This window comes from Cloeon dipterum, chromosome 3, assembly GCF_949628265.1.
Source record: "Cloeon dipterum chromosome 3, ieCloDipt1.1, whole genome shotgun sequence".
Classification (NCBI taxonomy): Eukaryota; Metazoa; Arthropoda; class Insecta; order Ephemeroptera; family Baetidae; genus Cloeon; species Cloeon dipterum.
In genome coordinates, this window is record NC_088788.1 from 11229144 (window position 1) to 11256963 (window position 27820).

General features: G+C 41.6%; 2 protein-coding genes across 10 annotated transcripts; one reads left to right on the forward strand and one right to left on the reverse strand.

Moving 5' to 3' along the window:
* Window positions 1–53: 53 nt before the first annotated feature.
* On the forward strand, window positions 54–24727 carry enok (enoki mushroom). 9 transcript variants are annotated; one of them, XM_065482824.1, is made up of 17 exons: window positions 54–254; window positions 2594–3268; window positions 4106–4327; window positions 4956–5107; window positions 5323–6146; window positions 7008–7108; window positions 7162–7593; window positions 7651–7774; window positions 7834–8222; window positions 8280–8456; window positions 8509–8960; window positions 9017–9239; window positions 9299–9598; window positions 10074–10703; window positions 11058–11396; window positions 21900–22516; window positions 23005–24727. In XM_065482824.1, exons 2-17 carry the CDS (start codon window positions 2702–2704, stop codon window positions 23372–23374), a joined length of 5919 nt encoding a protein of 1972 aa, XP_065338896.1. In that variant the 5' UTR covers window positions 54–254; window positions 2594–2701; the 3' UTR covers window positions 23375–24727. The 9 variants fall into 9 exon arrangements, with proteins under 9 accessions (XP_065338896.1, XP_065338901.1, XP_065338897.1 ...); XM_065482829.1 differs by having other exon boundaries at window positions 23038–24727; XM_065482825.1 differs by having other exon boundaries at window positions 21903–22516.
* On the reverse strand, window positions 24722–27617 carry LOC135938857 (methyl farnesoate epoxidase-like). Its single transcript, XM_065482841.1, has 8 exons — window positions 27338–27617; window positions 26689–26940; window positions 26407–26570; window positions 26093–26350; window positions 25876–25981; window positions 25644–25824; window positions 25333–25595; window positions 24722–24933 (listed from the first exon to the last, which is right to left on the reverse strand). The coding sequence occupies exons 1-8, from the start codon at window positions 27426–27428 to the stop codon at window positions 24755–24757; spliced, it is 1494 nt and encodes a 497-aa protein (XP_065338913.1). The 5' UTR covers window positions 27429–27617; the 3' UTR covers window positions 24722–24754.
* Between the last annotated feature and the right edge of the window lie 203 nt (window positions 27618–27820).

Consider the following 27820-nt stretch of genomic DNA (forward strand, 5'->3'; position numbering starts at 1 on the left):
CCATAATCGTTCGGCTTATTACGTCAACTTCCGTGCGAGGCGGAGTCAACACTAAACTTGAACACTAGCTCCGCTACAACACACTGTGTGTGCACGGGGCGAGTTACTCCAGCCATCTTGGAGAGATAAATCACTGTGCTCACAATTTGTGTTTATTTACGCGCCATTCGCCGCCTGTTCGTGACAAAACCACGTCAAAAGTGCGTCGAACGATTCGGCAAGTCGGCAGCTACCATCCGAACCCGCCAACCGAGGTAAGCAGAGCCTAATTTCAACAGAAACGGCGTGTTTTGGTGCTTCACGGAATGTGTTTATCGCGCGTAAACGAACCTCGCAGTCCGCTGAGGCCGATTCCCGCACTGGCCGTCGGCCTTCGCGGCCTGTTTTCTTATAACCAGCCGCGAAACGTGTGGCCGCAGTCGGCCGCTTGGCGTTAGGCCGACGCGCCAGCCAGCTTCGGCGGGAATTTACGTCGAAAGCGGGCGGACGGAATCGGTATGCAAGATGGCGGCAACCGTATTTGTGTTGCTTGCGAGAGCCGCTTCGGGGCCGATTTGCGGCGTCATTCGGCCGCCGCTGCGTCCGCTGAACCCCGGAGGTCGTAGCGGCGGTCGACCGGCGACGCGGGAAAACCTTTGGGGTCGGCTCGCTCCTCGGGGGGCGCATGTTCTGGGCTATTTTGGTTTGTCCGACGAATTGGGAACTTGGAGGTCGGCAGTTGTGCGGGGGAAAGCGGTGGGTTGGTCGCTGCCTCGGCTCGGCTCCCGCTAGCTCGCACTCGCACTCGCTACCCCGCTCGCGTTACCGGCGCACCCCGTGCCCCTTTCCAACCGAATTCCACGCGGCTAGCGACCGGAGCCCCTTCGGTTGCCCAATATGATAGCAATTTTGGCCTCAGGCGCTTTGCGCTCTTTATTTTTCTCCCTCTCTCCTGTCACTTCAAGGATCTCTTTCTCTGTAGAATTTTGTGTGTCGCAATGTTCACTATTTTGGGGAAACTTTTTGTGATCTCCTTTGTGTATGCTATTTTTTATTTGGTATAAGGTGATGTTCAAAATTGCTATTATTGCAGGATTATTTCAAAATTTATTATGTAATTTTAAATTTTAGTGATGCACGGAGAATCTCACCACGTGTTGCATTTTTGTGTTTGAACTTTTTTTCACAGAGACGACGCTTTTTGATCTGATGTGCCAGATCTTCGTTGAAAATAAATTTATCGCGACAGATTCGCATCAAGTGGCACTAATTTGTAGATCACCTTATTGAGAAAGCTGCGTTTAAATTTACATTAGCAGCTCGCTGTCTGTTGGAGAAATGCTTGCTGGGGGGAAAAGAGTCTATTTAATTTTCCCCGCGCGCGCGGTCTTGGACTATTATTAATCGGGAGTCTGGCGAGGCTCGTTCGCCCAAGGGCATCTTTGCTCTGTGCGTTTTTGTTAGCCCTTTTGTTGTACTCTACTCGGCCGTGTGCGCTTTTATATCATGACTACGTTTTAGTGGCCACCGCCGGCAAGTTTAAGAATGGTGCCCCTATCGTGCTTCCGCTTTGAAATTTCCCACGTCGAACGGCGTGCCTTGGCTACCCAAACAGCCAACAGAAAGCGAAACAAAAATTGATAGTGGAAGATAATAAAATGCCGCCGCTTGCGAGGACGAGGAAAGGATGGACGACCGTGTTATTTATTACAGCTTTTTATTCATTATAAACATTAAAAGCTGTTTATTTCTGATAATTTCTTTTAACTTGAAAGGCGTGTTTTAAAACATCTTAGTTTTCTCTATCGCCTTTCAATTTTCCAGGATATCAGTCGCACACAGTCTTCCTGTTGTGACGTTAGCCACACAGTTGAACGTTAAGACTGAATTTATATCCTTTTCTAATATAAAATTTCCGTCCTTTCCTCATCTAAATTTAATATTCCTTTCGCTGTGCCGCCGTGGCAGCAACCAATCCCAGTATCTTTTCGGATTGTAGCAAAATTTGTGTTGCAAAAATCGAAAATCTGCCATTTGGTTGGGGATACTGGCAATGGGCGCTGCCACCTTTCAATTATCTATCTGGTAGTTGATTCTGATGAAATCAGCGGGGTCCAGATTCGTGCGACGCGCAGATATGGCGTCCGGTGGAGTACGGCGCAAATAAACGGTCACGTGAAAATGCGCGAAAAGAACCAAGTTTTCGTCAATAGTGTGACGCAATTTGCATTACTTGTACTACTTGTGTCTTTTGGATCGTAAAAACAAACTGCTGACACTCGTGCGGCAATCCAAAGACAGCTTATTGTTTCACACATTCAGACGCCATCTTGGATCTGCGCAGTGAGAACCGATTTTATCGCCCATCTGGCTCCCGCTGGATGAAATTTAATAGGTACAGAAAATCTTTCTTCTTTTGAAGAGGAATACAAAATATCTCAAGATTCAATTCAAAACTCGTCAAGCAAAAGCATGAAAATCAAGTAGACACGAAGAGCGCAATTTAATTCCAAACCGTGAGGCCAACGTGATATAACAGGAACATGATTGTACTCGGTGTGTTATTGAGGCGGCGCAAATGTTTCTCAAGCGCTGCTGCTCGATTTGTTTTCAGAAAAGTCGGCTGCCGTCAAAAATCGGCAGCGAATTTGATGGGCGGCGGGTGGGTCGTCGAGAGGATGACCGACGCTCTCAGTGGGCAGCAGCAGCACCGACTAGCAGAATGAGGGATCGCGACAGCAGCAGCGGCGGTGACCCTAGTCATGCGGGCTGGCTGCGCTGGATCGTGGAGGCCATCCACAAGATACGACAGCAGAAGCAGCGGCCCTCGATGGAGCGAATCGCGCACACGGTTAAGCACCAGCATCCGCGCGCCGACGAGGACTCGGTGGAGGAGCACGTGCTGCGCGCCGTCAAGGACGGCACGCTGGTCAAGGTGGTCAAGAAAGGCGTCGTCTCGTTTGTGCCCCCTGAGGCGGCCGCACTCTCTAACCGCCACGTGACCGTCTCGGTCGACTCTGACCTGACCAAGGAGGTGTGCCGCGCGCTACGCGAGGTCGGGGAAGCGTCTGTTAAGACCATCGAGGCGCATTTGCGCGACACCAACAGCGTCTCCGTCGAGGACGACTCCGTCGACCTGACGGCTGTGCTGAAGCAGGCGCTCAAGCGGGCCGTCGCGAAGGGTCTGGTGGTGCAGGAGGGCCGCTTCTACAGGGCCCTCGAGACCAAGAGTCCCGCCGGCACGCCCAGGAAGCGCAGGGCCTCCTCGCCGGAAAAGGAGCCACCCAAGGTAGCCGTCAGCATCATTTTTTGGTCGCTTCATTCACTCAGGCTGACCAAAATTAATCCGGGCCCTTTTGTCTTTTTCGTGTTCGAGAGGTTTTGAAATTTCTGTTTTACTTCTGGTCGCCACTCTAATCGTTTTCAAATCGATTTGTTTTTCTCATTTATATGTGCATGATGTGTAGGCAAGTTTTCTATCTCTTTGTAAGCCATAATCCATTTCTCCCCAAAGCTGCCAGATTCAAATCGGCGCTTTGGTTATTTAAATTATCGATTGATTTCCTAACTCGGTCGTTAAAATTTTTTATTTATACTGTTGAAACGGGATGCATGCATCATAATTTAAATATTGATGTTTTTCCTGTCATAATCGTTCAGAAATTCAATTTTTTTTCATGATTTCACAGGAGTATTTTAATGAAACTCTGCCACCAGTAAGGCAGTTTAACTTCCTTCCTGAATCCGTATAAATAAAAGCAGTAGAGATCGCATTAAAACATTTTGAACCATCTTTTGAATCTAATCGAATTGGCAAAAAAAATTGATCTTGAAGTTGTCTACACAGTCATTGCCAGTTTTGAGCTCGCAAACTCGTGTTAAGCGCATCTCTGGCAGTCGTAAGCCGCGACAGCGGCTTTGCTTCCATAAAAACCTGCCGTTTTAATCGGCAGCTGTTTGTAGCCGCACCAGGTGCGTGCCCACCTACAGGGTTCTCTTGCTCGTGCTAGTCGGGTCGGTAGCATCCGTTTTCAACTATCATTCTAATTGGGCCGCCACTAACTCCCGCCGATACAAAAAAAAAGAGTAGAAATAATCTGATGGACTGCCGCATGCTTGTCGCTAGCTGCCAACGCCGACCAACTACTGCAGCGAGTGTCTCGGCACGGACACCAGAAATAGCAATGGCCAGCCCGAAGAACTGAGCCATTGCTACTTGTGCGGAACCTCTGCCCACGCATCCTGCATTGTCGGCGAGCAGTCTCTGCAGGCTCGGCTGCAGGGCGTCAAGTGGGCCTGTGCCCAGTGCGACGAGTGCGCGCACTGCGGCCAAGAATCCCCGGACAAGGTTTCAATTTCTTTCCTCCTTACGCGTTTCAGACCATATCCAATGATTGCACACCAATAGATAGGTTGCTGTTGCTCTCATTAATCGATACTTTCTAAGCTCAGGTGGATTACTTTGCCATTTGGAATGTGATGTGACTTCATACTTTACACTCACTTAGTTGTGTTTACGTTTTGTATCTTTAAACTCGTCGCATGTTGTGCTATTTTTTTTACTTAGAAGTGACTATAGATTTTATTTGAACAGAAAATACGCGTCTAATGTATGTAAAGCATGAAGTTGCATATATTTTTGCTATGTTCATCTGTACAATTGTATTTAATACACATTATTTTCCAAAGAGCTATTAATTTTCTGATAAAGGTGCAGGGCACTGCCAGCTAACGCAAGTCGGCTTTGTTCTGAAATAAACCTACTTCTTACCTCCTTTTCGTTCATTCACTTATTTGCTTCCTGGTTGATTTTTAATATTTACAATAAAGTTTTATTGGTTGGTGATGGCGTTTTCATACTCTAATGCGGAAATTGGTTTTTGCCGGATTTTGCTTACTTTAGAGCTTTTATTTCGCAGCAGCTAGATGCGAGCGCTGCATCGTAACGATTAAAATATTGAAATCTGGTGTTACAGAATTGCATTGTGAAATGCACTGCGTGTGGCTCTAGCATACATCTGGTATGTGCGAAGCTGGGGAAGAAAAGCAAGGACCCGATTACGTGTGATGATTGCACCATGCCAACTCCACGCAGAGGAAGACCGCCCAAGAACCAGAGCCCCAGCAGGTGATTTATGAGTCGAGTGTGCAGAGCTATAGCCAAACCCAGCTTATTTTTAAAATTGTTATGAGCCAAAATAATATAATGGCCAAAAAATGTTCAATTTTTCATGAGGCATTAATTACTAATCACCTTTGTTAAAAAATTCTTTTTAGCTTAAATAAGTGTCGATTAAGTTCTATTTGTCTATTTAGTTGTAAAACATGTTGATTTTGTTGCAGGTCTGAGGCAAAAGAAACGCCTAAGTCGAGTAGCAAGGGCCGCGTGAAGACTCCAAAAGAGAAGGGTGCCACGCCAAAGCGGCAGCAAAGACACAGCAGCAGCTCTGAGGGTAATGACCTTTCCACTTTATCTCCACCAGCCACTCCCCTATGCCAGGAGGAAAAGAGTGTAAAGATTTCCAAAGAAAAGCAAAAGTTCTTCAGAGCCAGTTATGCAGCCGAGCACCAGCCCAGCAATGGCCGGAACAAAGTGCCCCCCCAGAAGTCGACCTCACAGTTGTCCCCTAGCTCGAAACTGTTTTCCGAGTCTCTGAAAGCCACCCCTGATACCACTAAAGACCTGAGGGACAGCTTCAAAGCCCCAGGAAACGGGCCGATCAAAAATTTGTTTGACGGACTGAGTCACATGTTTTTGGCTCCGTCATTCACGCGAAGGCGCAGCACTGTGTCCACTTACTCGCTGAGTCAGAGGAAAAAGACGAACTCTTCGGACGCCTCTAGCCCCGAGTCGTCGCCCGCCAGTAAAAGCAATTCTCCCGCCAGTCCCGAGTTGAAAAGCAGAAAACACAAAACCTCGGAGGCCCAAAAGGAGGTGCGACCCTCAAGGAGGGAAGCCAGCCCTGAAGCGAAGAGGTCTCCCTCACCAGAGAAAAGCAAAGTTGTCACTCTGTCTCCGTCCAAACTGATAAAGACTGCGGTCAAAAGCAAAAAACTGGAGCAGGAGAGGCGTAAAGAGCTCAAGCGAGACGTTTCTTTCCTGGAATCCGAGTCGCCAGAGCCTGTAAAAACCAAGAAAAAGAAGAAAAAGCAGGAGCAGTCGGCCGGTTGGTAGCCGCTTTGCTGCAGGCCAATCCTTGCAATATTCTCTTTGCCCTCCAAACGTGTGGCAACGCTGCAATTATTATTTGTTGACCGAAATGAAGCTAGACTAAACACTTTATGTTCTATATCTTAACATCATATAACTGTTTTAATGATTTTTCGTAACAAGTTAACGAGGTGGAAGCTACACATCATTAAGTTAAAAGCTATGTGGACGGTGATGGAATCCACTTTTCTCATTTCTCAAAGAAAATTTTAAATGTGTCACCTCTTGCCCAAATTGGAAATTTTTTCCTTTTACTTGGTTACTTTTTTGGTTCGGATTAAATGATTTCGGCTTCATTTTGTGAAATGCACCTGTGTTCCAAGAAAAAGAGGATGGTGCAAAGATCGGCCTCCTGTTGCTCGCTGTTGTCCCTCGTCTCCATAGCATGCCTGGCTGCAATCGCTGTGCATTTTCTCTGCTTTAATCCGACCCTTAAACGTGAACAAACAAATAACAACTCACCTCAACACCTTCTGGCACTCCCTCAAATTAACCAACGATCCCGTCACCTGCACTATTGTTAAGTGTTCATTTATTGCTAGCAACTAGTGGTCATGAGCTTTGCTTCCCTGCGACTGGCTCCTTTGCTTTTCAACCTCCAAGTGGCTGACCCTGGCAATATCTTTGTGTCCCCTTCCCATTTTTGTGTCTGAATGTCTCATAGATAATGCTCCTCACAATTGGTGCCAACCCAAAATTGCAATTTGGCACCGCTTTGAATGTTCTTACGCTTTGGCATGCTCGTTCGGTGTTTCACTCACTAACTCGCTGCAACATACGTGTGCTCACGAGTGCTGTGATCGTTGATTTCTTGCAGGTGAATCAGAGAATGAGATCGAACACAGGCCTGTGTTGCCCGCTGGCGTCACCCAGAGGGATGTCGAAATGTTCAAGAAGTCCCAGGAGAGAGGCAATGCGGTGAGAAGCAATGTCCTCTTTTTGCACTTTCTCTACTAACGCCTGTTCTCCAGGTGAGCTTGGAGGTGGCCCCCTCGGCCGATATTCTCCTGTCCACCGTTGGCAACTCTGGCACGCCAACCGCCGTGCCGCGATGTCCGGCTGCCATCGAGTTTGGAAAACACGACATCCAGACCTGGTACTCGTCACCATATCCTCAAGAATACGCTCGGCTGCCGCAACTGTTTTTGTGCGAGTTTTGCCTGAAGTACACGAAGAGCAAATCTGTCCTAACCAGGCATCAAGGGAAGTGCCCGTGGAGACATCCGCCGGGCACTGAAATATATCGTCACAACAGTCTCTCAGTATTCGAAGTTGATGGCAATGTAAATAAAATTTACTGCCAGAATCTCTGCCTGCTAGCCAAGCTGTTTTTGGATCATAAGACTCTGTATTATGATGTTGAGCCTTTTCTTTTCTACGTTCTCACAAAGAATGATCACAAGGTAGTATTTTAATTTTCCCAATCTTTAACATCCTTCATTGTTCTTTTTTAATTCTAGGGGTGCCACTTGGTGGGCTATTTTTCCAAGGAGAAACATTGTCAACAAAAGTACAACGTGTCGTGCATTATGACCATGCCTCAGTATCAGCGTCAAGGATATGGGCGGTTTCTTATCCATTTTAGTATGTTTTCGAATATGATGCAAAATTGACGGAATTCTAATTTTACTACTTTACAACAGGCTATCTTTTATCGAAGCAAGAGGGTCAGCCAGGAACTCCAGAAAAGCCTCTTTCAGACCTGGGCCGTGTCACATACACAGCCTACTGGAAGTCTGTTGTCCTGGAGCTGCTGTACACCAACTTTAGAAAAGGAGAAAAGCCTTTCTCCTTGAGATCCATGAGTAAAGAGACTGGCATCTGTTGGCATGATTTGTCAGCTACCCTCGCCATGCTGAATTTCATCCGAAAAAGACAAGATGATGGAAAATTGGTGCTCTGTATAAATTGGCGACTTGTGGAGGACCACTGGCAGAGAGTTTCCCACAGTAAGTCTCGAATACCACTGGATCCTGAGTGCCTCAGGTGGACGCCGCTGGTGCCTGCTAACGCTGTGTTCAAAGATGATAAGGTAGAAATTAACACATTTCTCTGTGAATTGAGTTAAACACAATCTTCAATCACCTAGGCCCAGGAGGAGGATTTGGAAGAAGAAGAGAACTCTCCCTTGATCCCGATTGGACCTCCTATCATTGTTGAGACTCCAATGGGAGTCAAGAAGAAGGGCAAGAAAAAGAGGAGAACGCTTGCCGAGAAAATCGCAGAGGCCAATGCGGAGAGCAAAGAAAATTTGCTCAAGAAATTGGTACTGTTGGAAATAGTTGAGGAAGTTTGTATGTTAAATAAAATTTTTGCAGGTGAGGAAGAGAAGCAGGGAGGTAGCAATTGAGCATGAGGAGGAGGACGAAGAAGTTGAAAAGGCTGATGAGGAAGAGGAAAAGGAGGAGCCAGTTGCTGAGGAAAAACCAAAGAAAAGGCAGCGTATTCAACAAAGCCCGGAAAAGTCGACACCTGTGCTTGTTGAGCCTGTGACGCCTGCAGTTAAGGAGGGACCTAGAAAGCGAGGAAGAAAGCCCTCGGTCATCACACCTGCCGTGGCTGAAAAGCCGCTTCCAAGTCCAGTTCCTGAAACCAAACCGCGGAGATCATGCACAATCAAGGAGAAAGCAGCGCCTAAAAGTGACAGTGAGAGTGAAGAGGAGGAAACTCCAGCCTCTGATACAAGACCGCGTCGAAAGGTGGTTCTTGCTGTCGAAGAAGCCAAAGCCAAACGGAAGTCGGAGAGGCCTTCCAGATCTGCTAGGAAAAGGTTTGTTTGGATTAAAAATTTGAAGTTAACATTTTATTACATTATTTTTTATTTAGTGTTGTCGTTGAGGAACCGGATGTGGAAGACGACGATGGCTCACCACAGCTTGAGCCTGAGCTTCCTGTCAAAGACAACAGTGAACCGCCTGACTCTCCTCCAGTATTGGAAGAAATTCAGATCGATTCACCACTGGTAACACCTCGAAAGAGAGGCAGGCCTAGTAAGAAGCATGGCAAACACAAGCGGGGTCGCAAGAAGATGAGAGGTTCCGATGGAAAGGTAACGCGTTTACGACACTTATATTTAAGTAAAATTTATGAAAGTATTTTATCACGCAGATTGACAATGAAGAACTTAAGGCTGTGAATGTTGAGCCAAAGGAAGAGAAGCTAGATGTTCCAGTTGAGGAGGATGAGGAGGGGACTAAGGGATCGACTCCAACTCTAATTGAGGAGGAGGATGATAAATGTGAAGAACCTCCAGTTTCACCAAAAGAGAGTTCTGATGATCAAGAAGATAGAGATGAAGAGAAGATGCCTGAATCTCCTGTTGAGATGGTAGTAGATAAGGAACAGCCAATGTCTCCTTCTGTTGAGCAGGAAGTTGTTGAAGTAAAATCCCCAGAGAAAGGACAAGAGGTGAGATATAATTTTTAAAATCGATCTAAGAGTACCAAATCGTTGGCTCGCATTATTTAGCGCATACTTTGCGTGCACATGCAATCCAAGCGATGTTTGGGGGTTGAGTTTGGGCTGATTTGCACCTAAATTTGGTACTCTTGCATGGCAATAACGAGTTTTTGAGGGTTGCGAAAACCTTTTGACTCACTTTTTGCTGATTTGCTCCTTTCCGGAATGCGGGAATTAAATTAGTTACATCTATTTGTTAGACATGTAATGAATGTCTAGCGTTTGGTAACATGATGAGCTGGTCTTTATCTGGACTTGATTTAATCCAATGAGGCTCAAGAGCCCATGGTATTTTTTTTTCGTTCGCCATCAGGTTGTCGCCCATTTCTAACAATCAATAAATGATCTAAATTTAGTATTTTATGCAGCCAAAACTGCATGCAAATCAGTATGTTGTGATTGACTAAACCTAATTTGATTTCAGAAGGATGAGCCTGCGAAAGAATCACTTAAACCGCCCACGCCAGTGCCGCAAGTGGAAGAAAAAGTTCCTGAGCCTGTAGCTGAAGAACCAAAACAACCTGCAGTGTCTCCAGCAGCCCAATCAAACAATCAGAACGGCCCAATGGAGCCTCAAGCCATGGAAGTCGCTCCCATGGAGACCAGAAATGCAGATGAATCTCAGCCAGAGCCACAGCAGCAGCATCAGCAGCAGTTTTCGCCTGTTATCGCTCACCAGAGTCCAGCTCCAACTGTCTCTGTTGCTTCCCCGATGAATTCTATGCCGCTGCCCAGCCCTAAGCCGCTGCTCGTGCACCCAGAACCAAGTCCGCAGCAGCCGAGTCCCGCGGCCCAGCCAAGTCCAGTGATGCAGCAGAGTCCCATTCCGCATAGCCCCTCACAGCGACAGGAGCTGCCGAAACAGAGCCCAGTGATGATGGAGTCGAGGTCCGTTGAAGCTATCAAGAGTCCCAGGCCTAGCCCCGTTCAGCAGAACACTGCAAGCCCCCGTCCAGTGACCTATGAGCATATCAGAAGTCCTCAACCCGATCCGATGGCTGTGAAGGTTGTCGACAGAACAAGACACGAAGTTGCCAAGGACGAGGTCAAAAAGGTTGATATTCTCTGCATTCTGTGAAATTTGCAACACTTGGTGATGGTGTTAGGGCTTTAACTGACAAGTGTGTTTATTTTGTTTTCAAACTCACGTCAACTGACAAACTTACATTGTTCTTAATTATTTTTATTTTTTCATTGTAAGATGGCTCAATTTTTTAGAGTTTATTGCTCAACACTTCTATTTTTTGCTGAAAACGGAACAGCCTTGCTGGGACACAAAAGCATTTGTGGTGGTTGATCTACAGACTTCTAAATTTGCTGAAATATGGGACCAACCCTGGCGGCTTGGCCCTTTTAAAGTTGTATCATTTGCTATTAGTTAGCAATTAGCTTTACACGAGTGTTTTAGTTTGCCGAATTGTTTTTGCAGATTAAAAGCAAAGAACTGAACTCTCAGATTCTCGTCGGAACTGAGGAGCGCCCTGAGGACAAACAACAGGAAATGCCGCATCTTGGCGCGTTCACTCCGGACTCGACAACAAATTCTGTCCATTCAATTCACGGCTATGCGGGACCAGCTTGCAGTGAGCTGGACCACCTGAGCCTTGAGTCGCCTGCGTCTGTGTCCTCTAGTGATCTACCGCCTGCCGTGGCTCCTCCTTCGGTTGAAATGGGACAACCCAGTCCTCAGCAAATTCATCACCACCCACACCACATGGCCACGATCCATCAGCCGCCTCCTCAACAGGTATTTCCCCCAAAATGCCGAGTGGTGTTGAAACTAATCGGCACACGGTTAGGACACAAAATTTACAGTTAATAAAATGTAATGATTGCAGTATTATACTACGTTGCACCAATCCTTTTTTCATTATGAGTTTGATCTTATCTGACAGAATTTTTTGTTGACATTGCAAGTAGTTGAAAGTGCGCCGCAGCAAAAAAAAAGGTAAATGCCACGGTAAATACCACTGGTAATTACCACTGATATATTATTTACCACCTGGTATGGTAAAAATGTGCAACTCTGGTAACTTCCAAATCCTGGAATGACAAACAATAAGCAAACCTATAAAAATTGGATTGTAGCAGCAGGTACCACATTCGTGCGACGCGCAGATATGGTGTCAGATTAAGTATGGCGCGAAAAATCGGTTTCGTGAAAATGCGTGTATAGAAGCAAGTTTTGGTCTATATTGTGACCTAATTTGCATTACTTGTACTAATTGTGTATATTGGATCGTAAAAACAAATTCTTGACACTCCTACGGCAAGCGCTTTGTTTCCCACATTCAGACGCCATCTTGGATCTGCGCCATCTTGGAACCAATTTTATCGCACGTCTGGCTCCCGCTGGATTGAAGCTAAGGAATTTCGTAATTTTTTCATCATAGTACTAAATATTTATGATAATATTGTATTTTCAACTCTGTGTAAATAGTTGAGTCAGAATATTATGCACTTTTACATTTTAATCTTATAATAATTCTCAGATTCAAATTTTTAAAGATGGAGACCATTGTTTTCATGTGTTTCGCGATGGTACGGATCTTTCACAGTACGTTAGAAAATATATCTCAGATTCAAATTTTTAACGATGGACACCATTGTTCTCATGTGTTTCGCGATGGTACTGATCTTTCACAGTTCGTTCAAAAATAATTCTCAGATTCAAATTTGTAAAGATAGAGACCATTGTTATATATAGGTTCTATTTTTCGTTTTCATGTGTTTCGCGATGGTATGGATCTTTCACAGTTCGTTCAAAAATAATTCTCAGATTCAAATTTGTAAAGATAGAGACCATTGTTTTCATGTGTTTCGCGATGGTAAGGATCTTTCACAGTTCGTTCAAAAATAATTCTCAGATTCAAATTTGTAAAGATAGAGACCATTGTTATATATAGGTTCTATATTTCGTTTTCATGTGTTTCGCGATGGTATGGATCTTTCACAGTTCATTCAAAAATAATTCTCAGATTCAAATTTTTAACGATGGACACCATTGTTCTCATGTGTTTCGCGATGGTACTGATCATTCACAGTTCGTTCAAAAATAATTCTCAGATTCAAATTTGTAAAGATAGAGACCATTGTTATATATAGGTTCTTTATTTCGTTTTCATGTGTTTCGCGATGGTATGGATCTTTCACAGTTCATTCAAAAATAATTCTCAGATTCAAATTTTTAACGATGGACACCATTGTTCTCATGTGTTTCGCGATGGTACTGATCTTTCACAGTTCGTTCAAAAATAATTCTCAGATTCAAATTTGTAAAGATAGAGACCATTGTTTTCATGTGTTTCGCGATGGTGAGGATCTTTCACAGTTCATTCAAAAATAATTCTCAGATTCAAATTTTTAACGATGGACACCATTGTTCTCATGTGTTTCGCGATGGTACTGATCTTTCACAGTTCGTTCAAAAATAATTCTCAGATTCAAATTTGTAAAGATAGAGACCATTGTTTTCATGTGTTTCGCGATGGTGAGGATCTTTCACAGTTCATTCAAAAATAATTCTCAGATTCAAATTTTTAACGATGGACACCATTGTTCTCATGTGTTTCGCGATGGTACTGATCTTTCACAGTTCGTTCAAAAATAATTCTCAGATTCAAATTTGTAAAGAGAGACCATTGTTATATATAGGTTCTATATTTCGTTTTCATGTGTTTCGCGATGGTATGGATCTTTCACAGTTCGTTCAAAAATAATTCTCAGATTCAAATTTGTAAAGATAGAGACCATTGTTTTCATGTGTTTCGCGATGGTAAGGATCTTTCACAGTTCGTTCAAAAATAATTCTCAGATTCAAATTTGTAAAGATAGAGACCATTGTTATATATAGGTTCTTTATTTCGTTTTCATGTGTTTCGCGATGGTATGGATCTTTCACAGTTCATTCAAAAATAATTCTCAGATTCAAATTTTTAACGATGGACACCATTGTTCTCATGTGTTTCGCGATGGTACTGATCTTTCACAGTTCGTTCAAACATAATTCTCAGATTCAAATTTGTAAAGATAGAGACCATTGTTATATATAGGTTCTATATTTCGTTTTCATGTGTTTCGCGATGGTATGGAAATTTCACAGTTCATTCAAAAATAATTCTCAGATTCAAATTTTTAACGATGGACACCATTGTTCTCATGTGTTTCGCGATGGTATGGATCTTTCACAGTTCATTCAAAAATAATTCTCAGATTCAAATTTTTAAAGATGGTGACCATTGTTTCCAAGTGATTTCCGATGGTATGGATCTTTCACAGTTCATTCAAAAATATATCTCAGATTCAAATTTTTAAAGATGTTGACCATTGTTTCTAAGTGATTTCCGATGGTATGGATCTTTCACAGTTCGTACGAAAATATATCTCATTACTTCGCGTCAATTGCGTTATTTACTTGGGTCCCCGTATCTTGCAGTTCCCAGGTTCAAAAATAAGAAAAAAGATGGTGACCATTGTTTCCAAGTGATTTCCGATGGTATGGATCTTTCACAGTTCGTCCAAAAATATATCTCATTACTTCGCGTCAATTGCGTTATTTACTTGGGTCCCCGTATCTTGCAGTTCCCAGATTCAAAAATAAGAAAAAAGATGTTGACCATTGTTTCCAAGTGATTTCCGATGGTATGGATCTTTCACAGTTCGTCCAAAAATATATCTCATTACTTCGCGTCAGTTGCGTTATTTACTTGGGTCCCCGTATCTTGCAGTTCCCAGATTCAAAAATAAGAAAAAAGATGTTGACCATTGTTTCCAAGTGATTTCCGATGGTATGGATCTTTCACAGTTCGTTCAAAAATATATCTCATTACTTCGCGTCAATTGCGTTATTTACTTGGGTCCCCGTATCTTGCAGTTCCCAGATTCAAAAATAAGAAAAAAGATGTTGACCATTGTTTCCAAGTGAATTCCGATGGTATGGATCTTTCACAGTTCGTTCAAAAATATATCTCAATACTTCACGTCGGTTGCGTTATTTACTTGGGTCCCCGTATCTTGCAGTTCCCAGGTTCAAAAATAAGAAAAAAGATGGTGACCATTGTTTCCAAGTGATTTCCGATATTATGGATCTTTCACAGTTCGTCCAAAAATATATCTCATTACTTCGCGTCAGTTGCGTTATTTACTTGGGTCCCCGTATCTTGCAGTTCCCAGGTTCAAAAATAAGAAAAAAGATGTTGACCATTGTTTCCAAGTGATTTCCGATGGTATGGATCTTTCACAGTTCATACAAAAATATATCTCAGATTCAAATTTTTAAAGATGTTGACCATTGTTTCCAAGTGATTTCCGATGGTATGGATCTTTCACAGTTCGTCCAAAAATATATCTCATTACTTCGCGTCAGTTGCGTTATTTACTTGGGTCCCCGTATCTTGCAGTTCCCAGATTCAAAAATAAGAAAAAAGATGTTGACCATTGTTTCCAAGTGATTTCCGATGGTATGGATCTTTCACAGTTCGTTCAAAAATATATCTCATTACTTCGCGTCAATTGCGTTATTTACTTGGGTCCCCGTATCTTGCAGTTCCCAGATTCAAAAATAAGAAAAAAGATGTTGACCATTGTTTCCAAGTGATTTCCGATGGTATGGATCTTTCACAGTTCATACAAAAATATATCTCAGATTCAAATTTTTAAAGATGTTGACCATTGTTTCCAAGTGATTTCCGATGGTATGGATCTTTCACAGTTCGTCCAAAAATATATCTCATTACTTCGCGTCAGTTGCGTTATTTACTTGGGTCCCCGTATCTTGCAGTTCCCAGATTCAAAAATAAGAAAAAAGATGTTGACCATTGTTTCCAAGTGATTTCCGATATTATGGATCTTTCACAGTTCGTCCAAAAATATATCTCATTACTTCGCGTCAGTTGCGTTATTTACTTGGGTCCCCGTATCTTGCAGTTCCCAGGTTCAAAAATAAGAAAAAAGATGTTGACCATTGTTTCCAAGTGATTTCCGATGGTATGGATCTTTCACAGTTCATACAAAAATATATCTCAGATTCAAATTTTTAAAGATGTTGACCATTGTTTCCAAGTGATTTCCGATGGTATGGATCTTTCACAGTTCGTCCAAAAATATATCTCATTACTTCGCGTCAGTTGCGTTATTTACTTGGGTCCCCGTATCTTGCAGTTCCCAGATTCAAAAATAAGAAAAAAGATGTTGACCATTGTTTCCAAGTGATTTCCGATGGTATGGATCTTTCACAGTTCATACAAAAATATATCTCAGATTCAAATTTTTAAAGATGTTGACCATTGTTTCCAAGTGATTTCCGATGGTATGGATCTTTCACAGTTCGTTCAAAAATATATCTCATTACTTCGCGTCGGTTGCGTTATTTACTTGGGTCCCCGTATCTTGCAGTTCCCAGATTCAAAAATAAGAAAAAAGATGTTGACCATTGTTTCCAAGTGATTTCCGATGGTATGGATCTTTCACAGTTCATACAAAAATATATCTCAGATTCAAATTTTTAAAGATGTTGACCATTGTTTCCAAGTGATTTCCGATGGTATGGATCTTTCACAGTTCGTTCAAAAATATATCTCATTACTTCGCGTCGGTTGCGTTATTTACTTGGGTCCCCGTATCTTGCAGTTCCCAGGTTCAAAAATAAGAAAAAAGATGTTGACCATTGTTTCCAAGTGATTTCCGATGGTATGGATCTTTCACAGTTCGTCCAAAAATATATCTCATTACTTCGCGTCAGTTGCGTTATTTACTTGGGTCCCCGTATCTTGCAGTTCCCAGATTCAAAAATAAGAAAAAAGATGTTGACCATTGTTTCCAAGTGATTTCCGATGGTATGGATCTTTCACAGTTCATACAAAAATATATCTCAGATTCAAATTTTTAAAGATGTTGACCATTGTTTCCAAGTGATTTCCGATGGTATGGATCTTTCACAGTTCGTTCAAAAATATATCTCATTACTTCGCGTCGGTTGCGTTATTTACTTGGGTCCCCGTATCTTGCAGTTCCCAGATTCAAAAATAAGAAAAAAGATGTTGACCATTGTTTCCAAGTGATTTCCGATGGTATGGATCTTTCACAGTTCATACAAAAATATATCTCAGATTCAAATTTTTAAAGATGTTGACCATTGTTTCCAAGTGATTTCCGATGGTATGGATCTTTCACAGTTCGTTCAAAAATATATCTCATTACTTCGCGTCGGTTGCGTTATTTACTTGGGTCCCCGTATCTTGCAGTTCCCAGGTTCAAAAATAAGAAAAAAGATGTTGACCATTGTTTCCAAGTGATTTCCGATGGTATGGATCTTTCACAGTTCGTTCAAAAATATATCTCATTACTTCGCGTCAATTGCGTTATTTACTTGGGTCCCCGTATCTTGCAGTTCCCAGGTTCAAAAATAAGAAAAAAGATGTTGACCATTGTTTCCAAGTGATTTCCGATGGTATGGATCTTTCACAGTTCGTCCAAAAATATATCTCATTACTTCGCGTCAGTTGCGTTATTTACTTGGGTCCCCGTATCTTGCAGTTCCCAGATTCAAAAATAAGAAAAAAGATGTTGACCATTGTTTCCAAGTGATTTCCGATGGTATGGATCTTTCACAGTTCGTTCAAAAATAGTTCTCAGATTCAAATATTTAAAGATGTTGACCATTGTTTCCATTTGATTTCCGATGGTATGGATCTTTCACAGTTCGTTCAAAAATATTTCTCAGATTCAATTTTTTAAAGATGGAGACCATTGTTTTCATGTGATTTGCGATGGTATGATCTTTCACAGTTCGTTCAAAAATATATCTCAGATTCAAATTTTTAAAGATGTTGACCATTGTTTCCAAGTGATTTCCGATGGTATGGATCTTTCACAGTTCGTCCAAAAATATATCTCATTACTTCGCGTCAGTTGCGTTATTTACTTGGGTCCCCGTATCTTGCAGTTCCCAGATTCAAAAATAAGAAAAAAGATGTTGACCATTGTTTCCAAGTGATTTCCGATGGTATGGATCTTTCACAGTTCGTCCAAAAATATATCTCATTACTTCGCGTCAGTTGCGTTATTTACTTGGGTCCCCGTATCTTGCAGTTCCCAGATTCAAAAATAAGAAAAAAGATGTTGACCATTGTTTCCAAGTGATTTCCGATGGTATGGATCTTTCACAGTTCGTTCAAAAATATATCTCATTACTTCGCGTCAATTGCGTTATTTACTTGGGTCCCCGTATCTTGCAGTTCCCAGATTCAAAAATAAGAAAAAAGATGTTGACCATTGTTTCCAAGTGATTTCCGATGGTATGGATCTTTCACAGTTCATACAAAAATATATCTCAGATTCAAATTTTTAAAGATGTTGACCATTGTTTCCAAGTGATTTCCGATGGTATGGATCTTTCACAGTTCGTCCAAAAATATATCTCATTACTTCGCGTCAGTTGCGTTATTTACTTGGGTCCCCGTATCTTGCAGTTCCCAGATTCAAAAATAAGAAAAAAGATGTTGACCATTGTTTCCAAGTGATTTCCGATATTATGGATCTTTCACAGTTCGTCCAAAAATATATCTCATTACTTCGCGTCAGTTGCGTTATTTACTTGGGTCCCCGTATCTTGCAGTTCCCAGGTTCAAAAATAAGAAAAAAGATGTTGACCATTGTTTCCAAGTGATTTCCGATGGTATGGATCTTTCACAGTTCATACAAAAATATATCTCAGATTCAAATTTTTAAAGATATTGACCATTGTTTCCAAGTGATTTCCGATGGTATGGATCTTTCACAGTTCGTCCAAAAATATATCTCATTACTTCGCGTCAGTTGCGTTATTTACTTGGGTCCCCGTATCTTGCAGTTCCCAGATTCAAAAATAAGAAAAAAGATGTTGACCATTGTTTCCAAGTGATTTCCGATGGTATGGATCTTTCACAGTTCATACAAAAATATATCTCAGATTCAAATTTTTAAAGATGTTGACCATTGTTTCCAAGTGATTTCCGATGGTATGGATCTTTCACAGTTCGTTCAAAAATATATCTCATTACTTCGCGTCGGTTGCGTTATTTACTTGGGTCCCCGTATCTTGCAGTTCCCAGATTCAAAAATAAGAAAAAAGATGTTGACCATTGTTTCCAAGTGATTTCCGATGGTATGGATCTTTCACAGTTCATACAAAAATATATCTCAGATTCAAATTTTTAAAGATGTTGACCATTGTTTCCAAGTGATTTCCGATGGTATGGATCTTTCACAGTTCGTTCAAAAATATATCTCATTACTTCGCGTCGGTTGCGTTATTTACTTGGGTCCCCGTATCTTGCAGTTCCCAGGTTCAAAAATAAGAAAAAAGATGTTGACCATTGTTTCCAAGTGATTTCCGATGGTATGGATCTTTCACAGTTCATACAAAAATATATCTCAGATTCAAATTTTTAAAGATGTTGACCATTGTTTCCAAGTGATTTCCGATGGTATGGATCTTTCACAGTTCGTCCAAAAATATATCTCATTACTTCGCGTCAGTTGCGTTATTTACTTGGGTCCCCGTATCTTGCAGTTCCCAGATTCAAAAATAAGAAAAAAGATGTTGACCATTGTTTCCAAGTGATTTCCGATGGTATGGATCTTTCACAGTTCATACAAAAATATATCTCAGATTCAAATTTTTAAAGATGTTGACCATTGTTTCCAAGTGATTTCCGATGGTATGGATCTTTCACAGTTCGTTCAAAAATATATATCATTACTTCGCGTCGGTTGCGTTATTTACTTGGGTCCCCGTATCTTGCAGTTCCCAGATTCAAAAATAAGAAAAAAGATGTTGACCATTGTTTCCAAGTGATTTCCGATGGTATGGATCTTTCACAGTTAATACAAAAATATATCTCAGATTCAAATTTTTAAAGATGTTGACCATTGTTTCCAAGTGATTTCCGATGGTATGGATCTTTCACAGTTCGTTCAAAAATATATCTCATTACTTCGCGTCGGTTGCGTTATTTACTTGGGTCCCCGTATCTTGCAGTTCCCAGGTTCAAAAATAAGAAAAAAGATGTTGACCATTGTTTCCAAGTGATTTCCGATGGTATGGATCTTTCACAGTTCGTTCAAAAATATATCTCATTACTTCGCGTCGGTTGCGTTATTTACTTGGGTCCCCGTATCTTGCAGTTCCCAGATTCAAAAATAAGAAAAAAGATGTTGACCATTGTTTCCAAGTGATTTCCGATGGTATGGATCTTTCACAGTTAATACAAAAATATATCTCAGATTCAAATTTTTAAAGATGTTGACCATTGTTTCCAAGTGATTTCCGATGGTATGGATCTTTCACAGTTCGTTCAAAAATATATCTCAATACTTCACGTCGGTTGCGTTATTTACTTGGGTCCCCGTATCTTGCAGTTCCCAGGTTCAAAAATAAGAAAAAAGATGTTGACCATTGTTTCCAAGTGATTTCCGATGGTATGGATCTTTCACAGTTCGTTCAAAAATATATCTCATTACTTCGCGTCAATTGCGTTATTTACTTGGGTCCCCGTATCTTGCAGTTCCCAGGTTCAAAAATAAGAAAAAAGATGTTGACCATTGTTTCCAAGTGATTTCCGATGGTATGGATCTTTCACAGTTCGTTCAAAAATAGTTCTCAGATTCAAATATTTAAAGATGTTGACCATTGTTTCCATTTGATTTCCGATGGTATGGATCTTTCACAGTTCGTTCAAAAATATTTCTCAGATTCAATTTTTTAAAGATGGAGACCATTGTTTTCATGTGATTTGCGATGGTATGATCTTTCACAGTTCGTTCAAAAATATATCTCAGATTCAAATTTTTAAAGATGGAGACCATTGTTTTCCAGAGTTTAAACTCAGTTAAATTTTAACCAGCCCGTTGGCTCGCATTGTTAAGGCATTCTCGGGAGTGTCAAAGCAATGGGAGGTATTTGAGCAGTTCGGAGATCTAATACTGGTTACTCAATGTCAGAGATGGCAAAAAGTGGTTAGTTTAGTTACTCGATGAAATGCTCAAATTGCTCAACGGGCTGGGAGGCGCACTATCGCCGACTCGCTACTTGCTGGTTTGCACCTTTCCAGTATGCGTGATTTGGCTTCACGGGACGAATGTCTAGCGTTTCAATAAAGTCCTCGGTGCAGAGGCAAGTGGCCCTTCAGTTGGCTGGGTCCCTGTGCGGCCTGGTGCGCCCATGTTATCCGTTCGCGGTGTTATTGGGACCCGGGTTTCAGCATTCTTGCTAGTGCAGTGCTCGCCCTTCCCAGTCCGAGAGGACAGGGATTAAAAAGAGCAGAGAAAAAAGATGTAGACCATTGTTTTCCAGAGTCGTGATGGTATGGATCTTTCACAGTTCGTCTAGCTAGCTGTTATCCTAAGTCACCTCGCCTTCCACGGACGAAACCGCTTTCAAGCTGTGATCAAGCTGTGAAAAACAGTTAAAATTGTTAATAATATTAGGAAGTAAAAGATAATTTGAAAGGATGATTATTTATAATCAAGTTCAGTCTGATGGACTTGACAATCTTTGAGGGTAAATTAGGTAGAAAATAATCTATAGCTAAAATTTTTCAAAAATAATATATTTATAAACCAATTATCGTTACCAGAAGAGTACAAAAAATGTGTATTTTTAGATACCTCTTCGCTGTCACCCCAATCTTGAGTTTGTGCTCTTTGCGCATCAGTAACTAAAGCTTTTCAAACCAGTCTTGAGGCAGGTCAGGCATATGAATCCCTAATTAACAAATTATAAACTCGATATAATTTTCTTGATTTGGTTGGGGGCAACGCTCTGTTTCACGATAACAATTTGGGTGTTGAGCGATGCACAACTTTTAGACCAGTGCAAGTGCATCTCTCTGATGAAGAAAATTAACCAAGGCAGACATTTGTACCAAAAGAAATAACCAAACATGTTCCAGTAAATATAAGACGTAATATCAGCTAGACTGGATCTCAGGATAAATTCTATTCAATAGCAGAAATCAGAATTATATTTTCTTTTGTGTTTGATGTCTATTTTTACGCGTTACAGAATTGGCTAACATATTCCTCCTCAAACTGACAAACTGAGAATCTTTAGCCTTTCAATGCTGCCATTGCTTCCGTTAAAACTGTCCCGTTGCAGATTGTCCCAGTCCCGAAATACAGAAACGGGATGGGAATCCCGTAATCCTTGTCGTTGTCGTTGGTCCCTTCTGTTTTACACATCTCATTTCAACACAAAATTTAATGTTCCTAGCAGGTTTACACACACGTCAGTTCGGAGTGCGCGCACATCCAGCCGCATATGAACGCCGCTTCGCACCGGCCTGCCTCGCACCCGCCTGCCTCGCACCCACCCCCAACGACGCAGACGGCCAAGGCGGCGGCAGTGGTACCCCCGCACCCGCACATGCCGTCAACGCTGCACCACCAACAGCAGATGATGCACCACCACGCGCAGGCGGCGGCGGCGGCAGCGGCCGCCGCGCAACAACAGCAGCCGCCCCCGCAGCAGCAAGCGCCGCAGTGGCAGTACCACCCTGCCATGCAGGCGCAGTACCACCAGGGCCACTTCTCGGCGACGCAGCAGTACGCGGTCAGCATGCAGCAGCACCGGCAGCAGCCGCAGCAGCGCGCCAACTGCGCTGCCAGCCCCTTCTACCTGCAGCCGGCCAGCCAGCAGGTGACGCAGGCTGCCAACCCCAACTCGTGCAGCCTGGCTAAGCTGCAGCAGCTGACCAACGGGCTTGACATGGTGCCGCCGTCGCCAACTATCACCTCCTCCCCTTCGCACACCCCGTCGCCTACACACCACGCCACGCCGCCCCCGCAGGCCATTCCGCAACCGCAGGTCACCTTGGCCAGCTACCACAAGTGAGTTTCCTTGTGTTTATAAAAGTAAACTTCACAACAATCAAGTTTTCATGCTTTAGTAACGAAAATGGAGCCACGTGATCTTGTAGTAAGCTTAGAAAACTTTAATTCATCATCTCGAACCGTTCACAAGCCATTTCCATTAGCCAATTTCTAGACAAAAGTAAAAAATTACTAAATTAGGAATCAATTTGTCTTGTCAAGTAGTGTCTACCTTTGAAATATCTTCATAATATACTATCATTTTTTTCATGTTAAATTTCACAAGGATTTTAACTTCGCAAAATCCGCTTGATCAAAAAAATTTCCCCTTGTGATCCCTTTCATTGATTTTAAATGGTTTCGCCAAAAACTAAACCGTAAAATCCTAAGTGTGTCCTTGTATGGTAATCACAAACCTTAATAAAGTCATTTTCGTAAAATTAACTTCTTGTAGATAGATAACCTCTGAAGAATTACCTGCTAAATTTAAGATTTTTTTTCGAAAGGCCAGCAATGCAATATGGCTTTTCTTTCGACAGATACTACCAGACGAACCAAGCCGCTCTGTCAGGCAGCCGTAGCACCCCGCGGCCGGCGGTGGTGCAGCGCAACTCGCCCAGCCTGATGACCCAGTACCCGACCATGAACGGCTTCCGAATGGCAGCGGCGCACCAGCAGGCGCCGGCCGTCACCAGCTACATCACCAACCACAACTTCATCAACCAAGCGGCGCAGATTCCGATGCAAATGGGCGTGATGCAGGCGCAGTATCAGGACCCGGCGGCGGCGGCCGCCGCCCCCCAAACCTCTGTTTACACGTACAGCTACATCAACGGAGGCCTGATGCAGCCGCTCAACGGCCCGATGCGCAGGTAGCAAGACTGAGACTTAGTCACCGGGGTCCTCATCGTGTGCGCCCCGTGACACATTTTTTTTCTTTTTCACTGCACCGAATGAACTCTTAACTGGACTCAACTGGCGTTTGAGCGATATTTTATGTGACAACTCTCCCACGGATACTTTGAACTCTTTTTGTTTCTTAGAATCGACTGTGTTTTCTTGTAAGACTCAATCCTACGCCTGCCAGCACGGGAAATTCGGTTATTCTGCACTGAATCAGTGGTTTTAAAACTTGACTTTTAAAAGATTTTTGAGTTTTCATTTGTTATCTAAAGATTATCCAGCCTGAAATTACTTTGTGAAATTTACTGAAGCAACGATGCTATTGATTTCTGTTCTCTTTCCAAAATGATACAATTTCTAGGGGTTTCATAGAGCAAATAAAATTTGATCAGCTGGCTCTTAGCCACATTTGGTAGTGGCAGTTACCAAAATCTCATACAACCCACAGCATCACATTAGTTTGAATAATCTTTTTTTCCCAGTTTGATTAGCCAAAGGTGGTTTCAAAACTCAATAATAATCTCAGTCTTCACTGGTCTGGACCACCTATGGTGTAGAAGTAATATTCGCACACGTAGACGGATTAGAGCAATTATTATTCATAGAAAATGCATATTTATCATACCATTTTGTAACTTAAAATACGTGTAAGCAGAATATTTTTATCTTTGTATGTGCAAAACAGGTACAAAACAACTAATTGTAACTTGCTGAGTAAGAGATGTTATCAAGGTAGACGAAGCAGTTGAGTAAGAGCAAAACAATCTATCAATAGCGGGAATATTTTTTAAAAGAACAACATTCGCAAGGGAACGGCGAGAGAAAATAGAGTTCTTAATAAAAATGATTATACATACTAGATCGTGATTTTACAAGGCAGAATACGCTGATGTTTATCAACTAAAAGTGTGAACTAACTAACGTTGAAGATGTATTCATTGGTTCCTGATATGAAAATTCCAAAATTTTATATTTACATAACAAAGTATGGCCTGAATGACTAGAGAATTAATGTGTATACTTCGCGAGAAAACTACTAAACACAATCTGTTGTCTTTAGTTGCTATCTCTTCACTACAATTATTTATTCTGTAAATCGACCTTTGCATGTTGAACAAGTGTGTGACTGGTGCCTGAGTGGCGAGTGTGTATGAAAATAATGAATTATCTAATAATACCAGGAGAAGGCTAGCACTACACAGGCCTATTGTTGCCTTAATTAGTGGTGATGTTGAATAAATGGACATTTTTCATACTCGTCTTTACTTCCTCTTTTTACTGTAGGAGCTGTACATGTAATAGCTAATAAAAGCTGTTGAATATGAATAGACAGGGCTTTTATTTTTATTCAAATTAAAGTCGACGTTTGATGAGCCCCTTGAAGGGTTTTGGAGATAGAGTAACTCCATCAAATGGTTTTTCATCTTTTATACCTCCTGCAATCGGCACAAAGGAAAAGTTCTGGAGCAAGCCAGCCATGAAGAGGAAAAGGCTGTTCTTCGCCTGAGCCTCACCAAGACACCTCCTTTTGCCTGGAATGAAAACGAAATAGAACTCTTAAGTAAAATATATACTTTCACAATAAAATATCTAAATTAGCGCTTGCATTATGTCAAGCGAAATATCACATTTTACTCTTGCTATTGAACCTTTAGACTTGATAATTTTCTAAATAAACACACACCTTCCAGATAAAGTGGTTAAACCGGTGCATTTAAAATATAATCTTTGTAATTTAATATCTCATTTGTAATAATTTTTTTTATGTTGATCGCAATACATAATTTTATTTTTTAAAAAAAATATGAATCGGGCGCCAATTGGAGCCAAAATGTGTAGAGAAAATAAAGTTTCAACAATGTTTGACAAAGAGAACGCTTTTACGCTTGTTAATAATTTAAATTATTTAGAAGTTATTTTTATATTTTTACCTAATCCAAAGGGCATGAACCATTCATCCTTGATGACGGCGTCTCCAGACTTGTTCAAAAACCTCTCAGGACGAAAGTTCTCAGGATCCTTCCAGTGCTCTTTTTCCATGTGAATGCTCCAGATGCTGTAAAGGACAGTTGTGTCCTTTGGTACAACGTGCCCATATATTTCTACATCCTTAGTAGCTCGGTGTGGAACTGTTATCGGAGCGATGCTTATGAGCCTCTGCGTCTCCATGATAATCGCCTCTAAGTACGGCAATCTGAAGAAAATTTGCTAAATAAAAATTTCGATCACAAGATTTTCGTACTGAGTCCTATCAGAGAGGTTGGGAAGTCGGCCTCGTCCAACTACTGCGTCAATGTCGTTCTGCACTCTGGACTGCATTTTTTGATAGATCAAGAATTTTTCAAACAAAAACCCTAGTGTGGTGCTTGTCGTCTCCGATCCCGCCATGAAAAGGTCCTGGCACAAAGCGAGCAACTGCTCGTCTATTAAAGAGAATTGGAAAACATACAATTGAAGTTATTTTGCAACCAAACCAGTGAAATTCGAATCCTTTTTGCCATCAATTTCGTCAATAAATGCGTCGATCAGATCATTGTGTTCGCCGGGCACGTGTGTTTCTTTGTGCTCCTCTAGAGTTTCCTGCGAAACAGATTTTTGGGGTCCAAATAAAACTTGATTTATTCGGATTCCAATCGATAAAAATCATATTCAATTTGGAAAATTTATAGTTGAAAATAGCGATATTATAACCCTTAAAAATTGGTAGTTAGCCAAGGTGTTCTCCATGAGGTTTTTGTATCCGGTTCTTTCAGGCATCACGTGGCGCAGGAATGGCATTTGGTTGAGCAGCCCGCCAGACATATCTATTGCGCGGAAAGAAGCGTGCTGCAGCTTGAACATTTTGATCAGCCGCGGGTCTTCCAGCTCGAATCGCTTGCCAGCCACCACGGCCCACAGGGTGTTCAAAATGCTGATGTCGCACAAGTTGTGCAGCTCCAATTCCATGCTCTTTAAAATGAATAAGCATGATTAAAAAAGTTTAAAAAATTCGAGTCCGCAATAACCTCCTTGTTTTGTCCAATTTTGTCGTTTAAACTGCGAATAAGCGCCTCGACCTCCTCGTTGATAATATTTTCCATCGAATTGGTGCCCATTCCCAATGTGCGCAAGTGGCGCGTTGTGAATTTTCTCTGCTCGCTCCACAGCTCACCGTCCACAAATACAACTCCTACACAGTCGACAATAATTTATTTGAAAATAATTTTCAACACCTTTAAGCTCCCGAATCTCATTATCCCATTTACAATTTTCATATAAATTTGTTAACGAATAAATTATTCGAGTACCCAATCTTTGATGAAAGGTCCTCATCCTGAAGAAAAATCCGTCAGGTCTGCCGTCGAAATCTTCCTTGGAGTAAGCGTGCTTGATCGCCTTGTAGCCGCTCACCACTACGATTTTGTCTTTGCCCAGTTTCAGTCCGATAATAGGTCCGTATTTTTCGGCCCATTTCGCCCAGATCAAGTGGCAGTATCCGATTTTTCGGTAAAGCTGTTGGAATTGCAAAAAGCATCCCACAAATGGAAACCAAGCTGGCCCTTGAAATAAAATTGATAACATTTCAAAATTTTTAAAAGTGCTTTCCTAGATAAATCAATAACATGCCACGAATAATTTTTACCTTTCTTATTTTCCACAAAATGGAACGATATATTTAATACAATAAGGACAATTGAACAAGAGAATACTGCAATTATTTATTTCAATTTATTACTTAATTCGAATCTGGTTTACGATTTCTCAATAAAATTAGAACAGAATTTCTTAACTAAGTTATATTTAATTTGTAAGTTGAAAAAGAAAATTGAAGTCACCAATTTGATTACCAATTTTTTGCAATATATTTCAATAAACGGAATTGTCAAGTGACTTTGGAGTTTTGGTGCTCACAAAATGCGAAAATTTCATGTTAATCATTAAGCGATTTATTATTACCTGGTGGGAACATTTTAGGTTTGATGCAGCTTAACCCGGCAAGGGTGAAGAGCAGCAACAGCAGGACAGGAACGAAAAGTTGGAAAATCATCTTGCACGATCACCGCAGACTGAAAGTAAGCAATAGGACTGATGGTTGCAGCCGCAATAGAAGTTGCTCTCGACGACTCGATATTTGCATAACTATCTTTTTCCATCTATGACGCTCACCCCTCTCTTGGTTTTCTTACTTTATTTTGAATGGGCTCTGTAACTCCAGGAAGTGCGCCTTATGACCTCTTGCATCATTGGTCAAGATTTTTTAAATAAAAAACTTATTTATATTTCGTTCAAGATTTTTTGCTTCTAAACAGGGCACAGTAAGTTTTTTTAATTTTTGATTCCGTTTTATGACAGACCTGTGTCTTTCAAACGATCTGTTCTTTCCGTTTTGTAAGTTGGGAGAATAATTTCAGATGTAAATGGTATGTTGTACAAAGTAGC

What these genes read in the sequence shown, in the direction of transcription:
- enok (XM_065482824.1), top strand. Translation starts at nt 2,702, where the DNA reads ATGAGGGATCGCGACAGCAGCAGCGGCGGTGACCCTAGTCATGCGGGC. An exon ending in GCCAAGAATCCCCGGACAAG is followed by an intron (nt 4,328 to 4,955) that starts GTTTCAATTTCT and finishes CTGGTGTTACAG; the next exon opens with AATTGCATTGTGAAATGCAC. An exon ending in CTGTGTTCAAAGATGATAAG is followed by an intron (nt 8,223 to 8,279) that starts GTAGAAATTAAC and finishes TCAATCACCTAG; the next exon opens with GCCCAGGAGGAGGATTTGGA.
- LOC135938857 (XM_065482841.1), bottom strand. Translation starts at nt 27,428, where the DNA reads ATGATTTTCCAACTTTTCGTTCCTGTCCTGCTGTTGCTGCTCTTCACC. An exon ending in GACCTTTCATCAAAGATTGG is followed by an intron (nt 26,571 to 26,688) that starts GTACTCGAATAA and finishes TCGACTGTGTAG; the next exon opens with GAGTTGTATTTGTGGACGGT. An exon ending in AAATTGGACAAAACAAGGAG is followed by an intron (nt 26,351 to 26,406) that starts GTTATTGCGGAC and finishes TTCATTTTAAAG; the next exon opens with AGCATGGAATTGGAGCTGCA.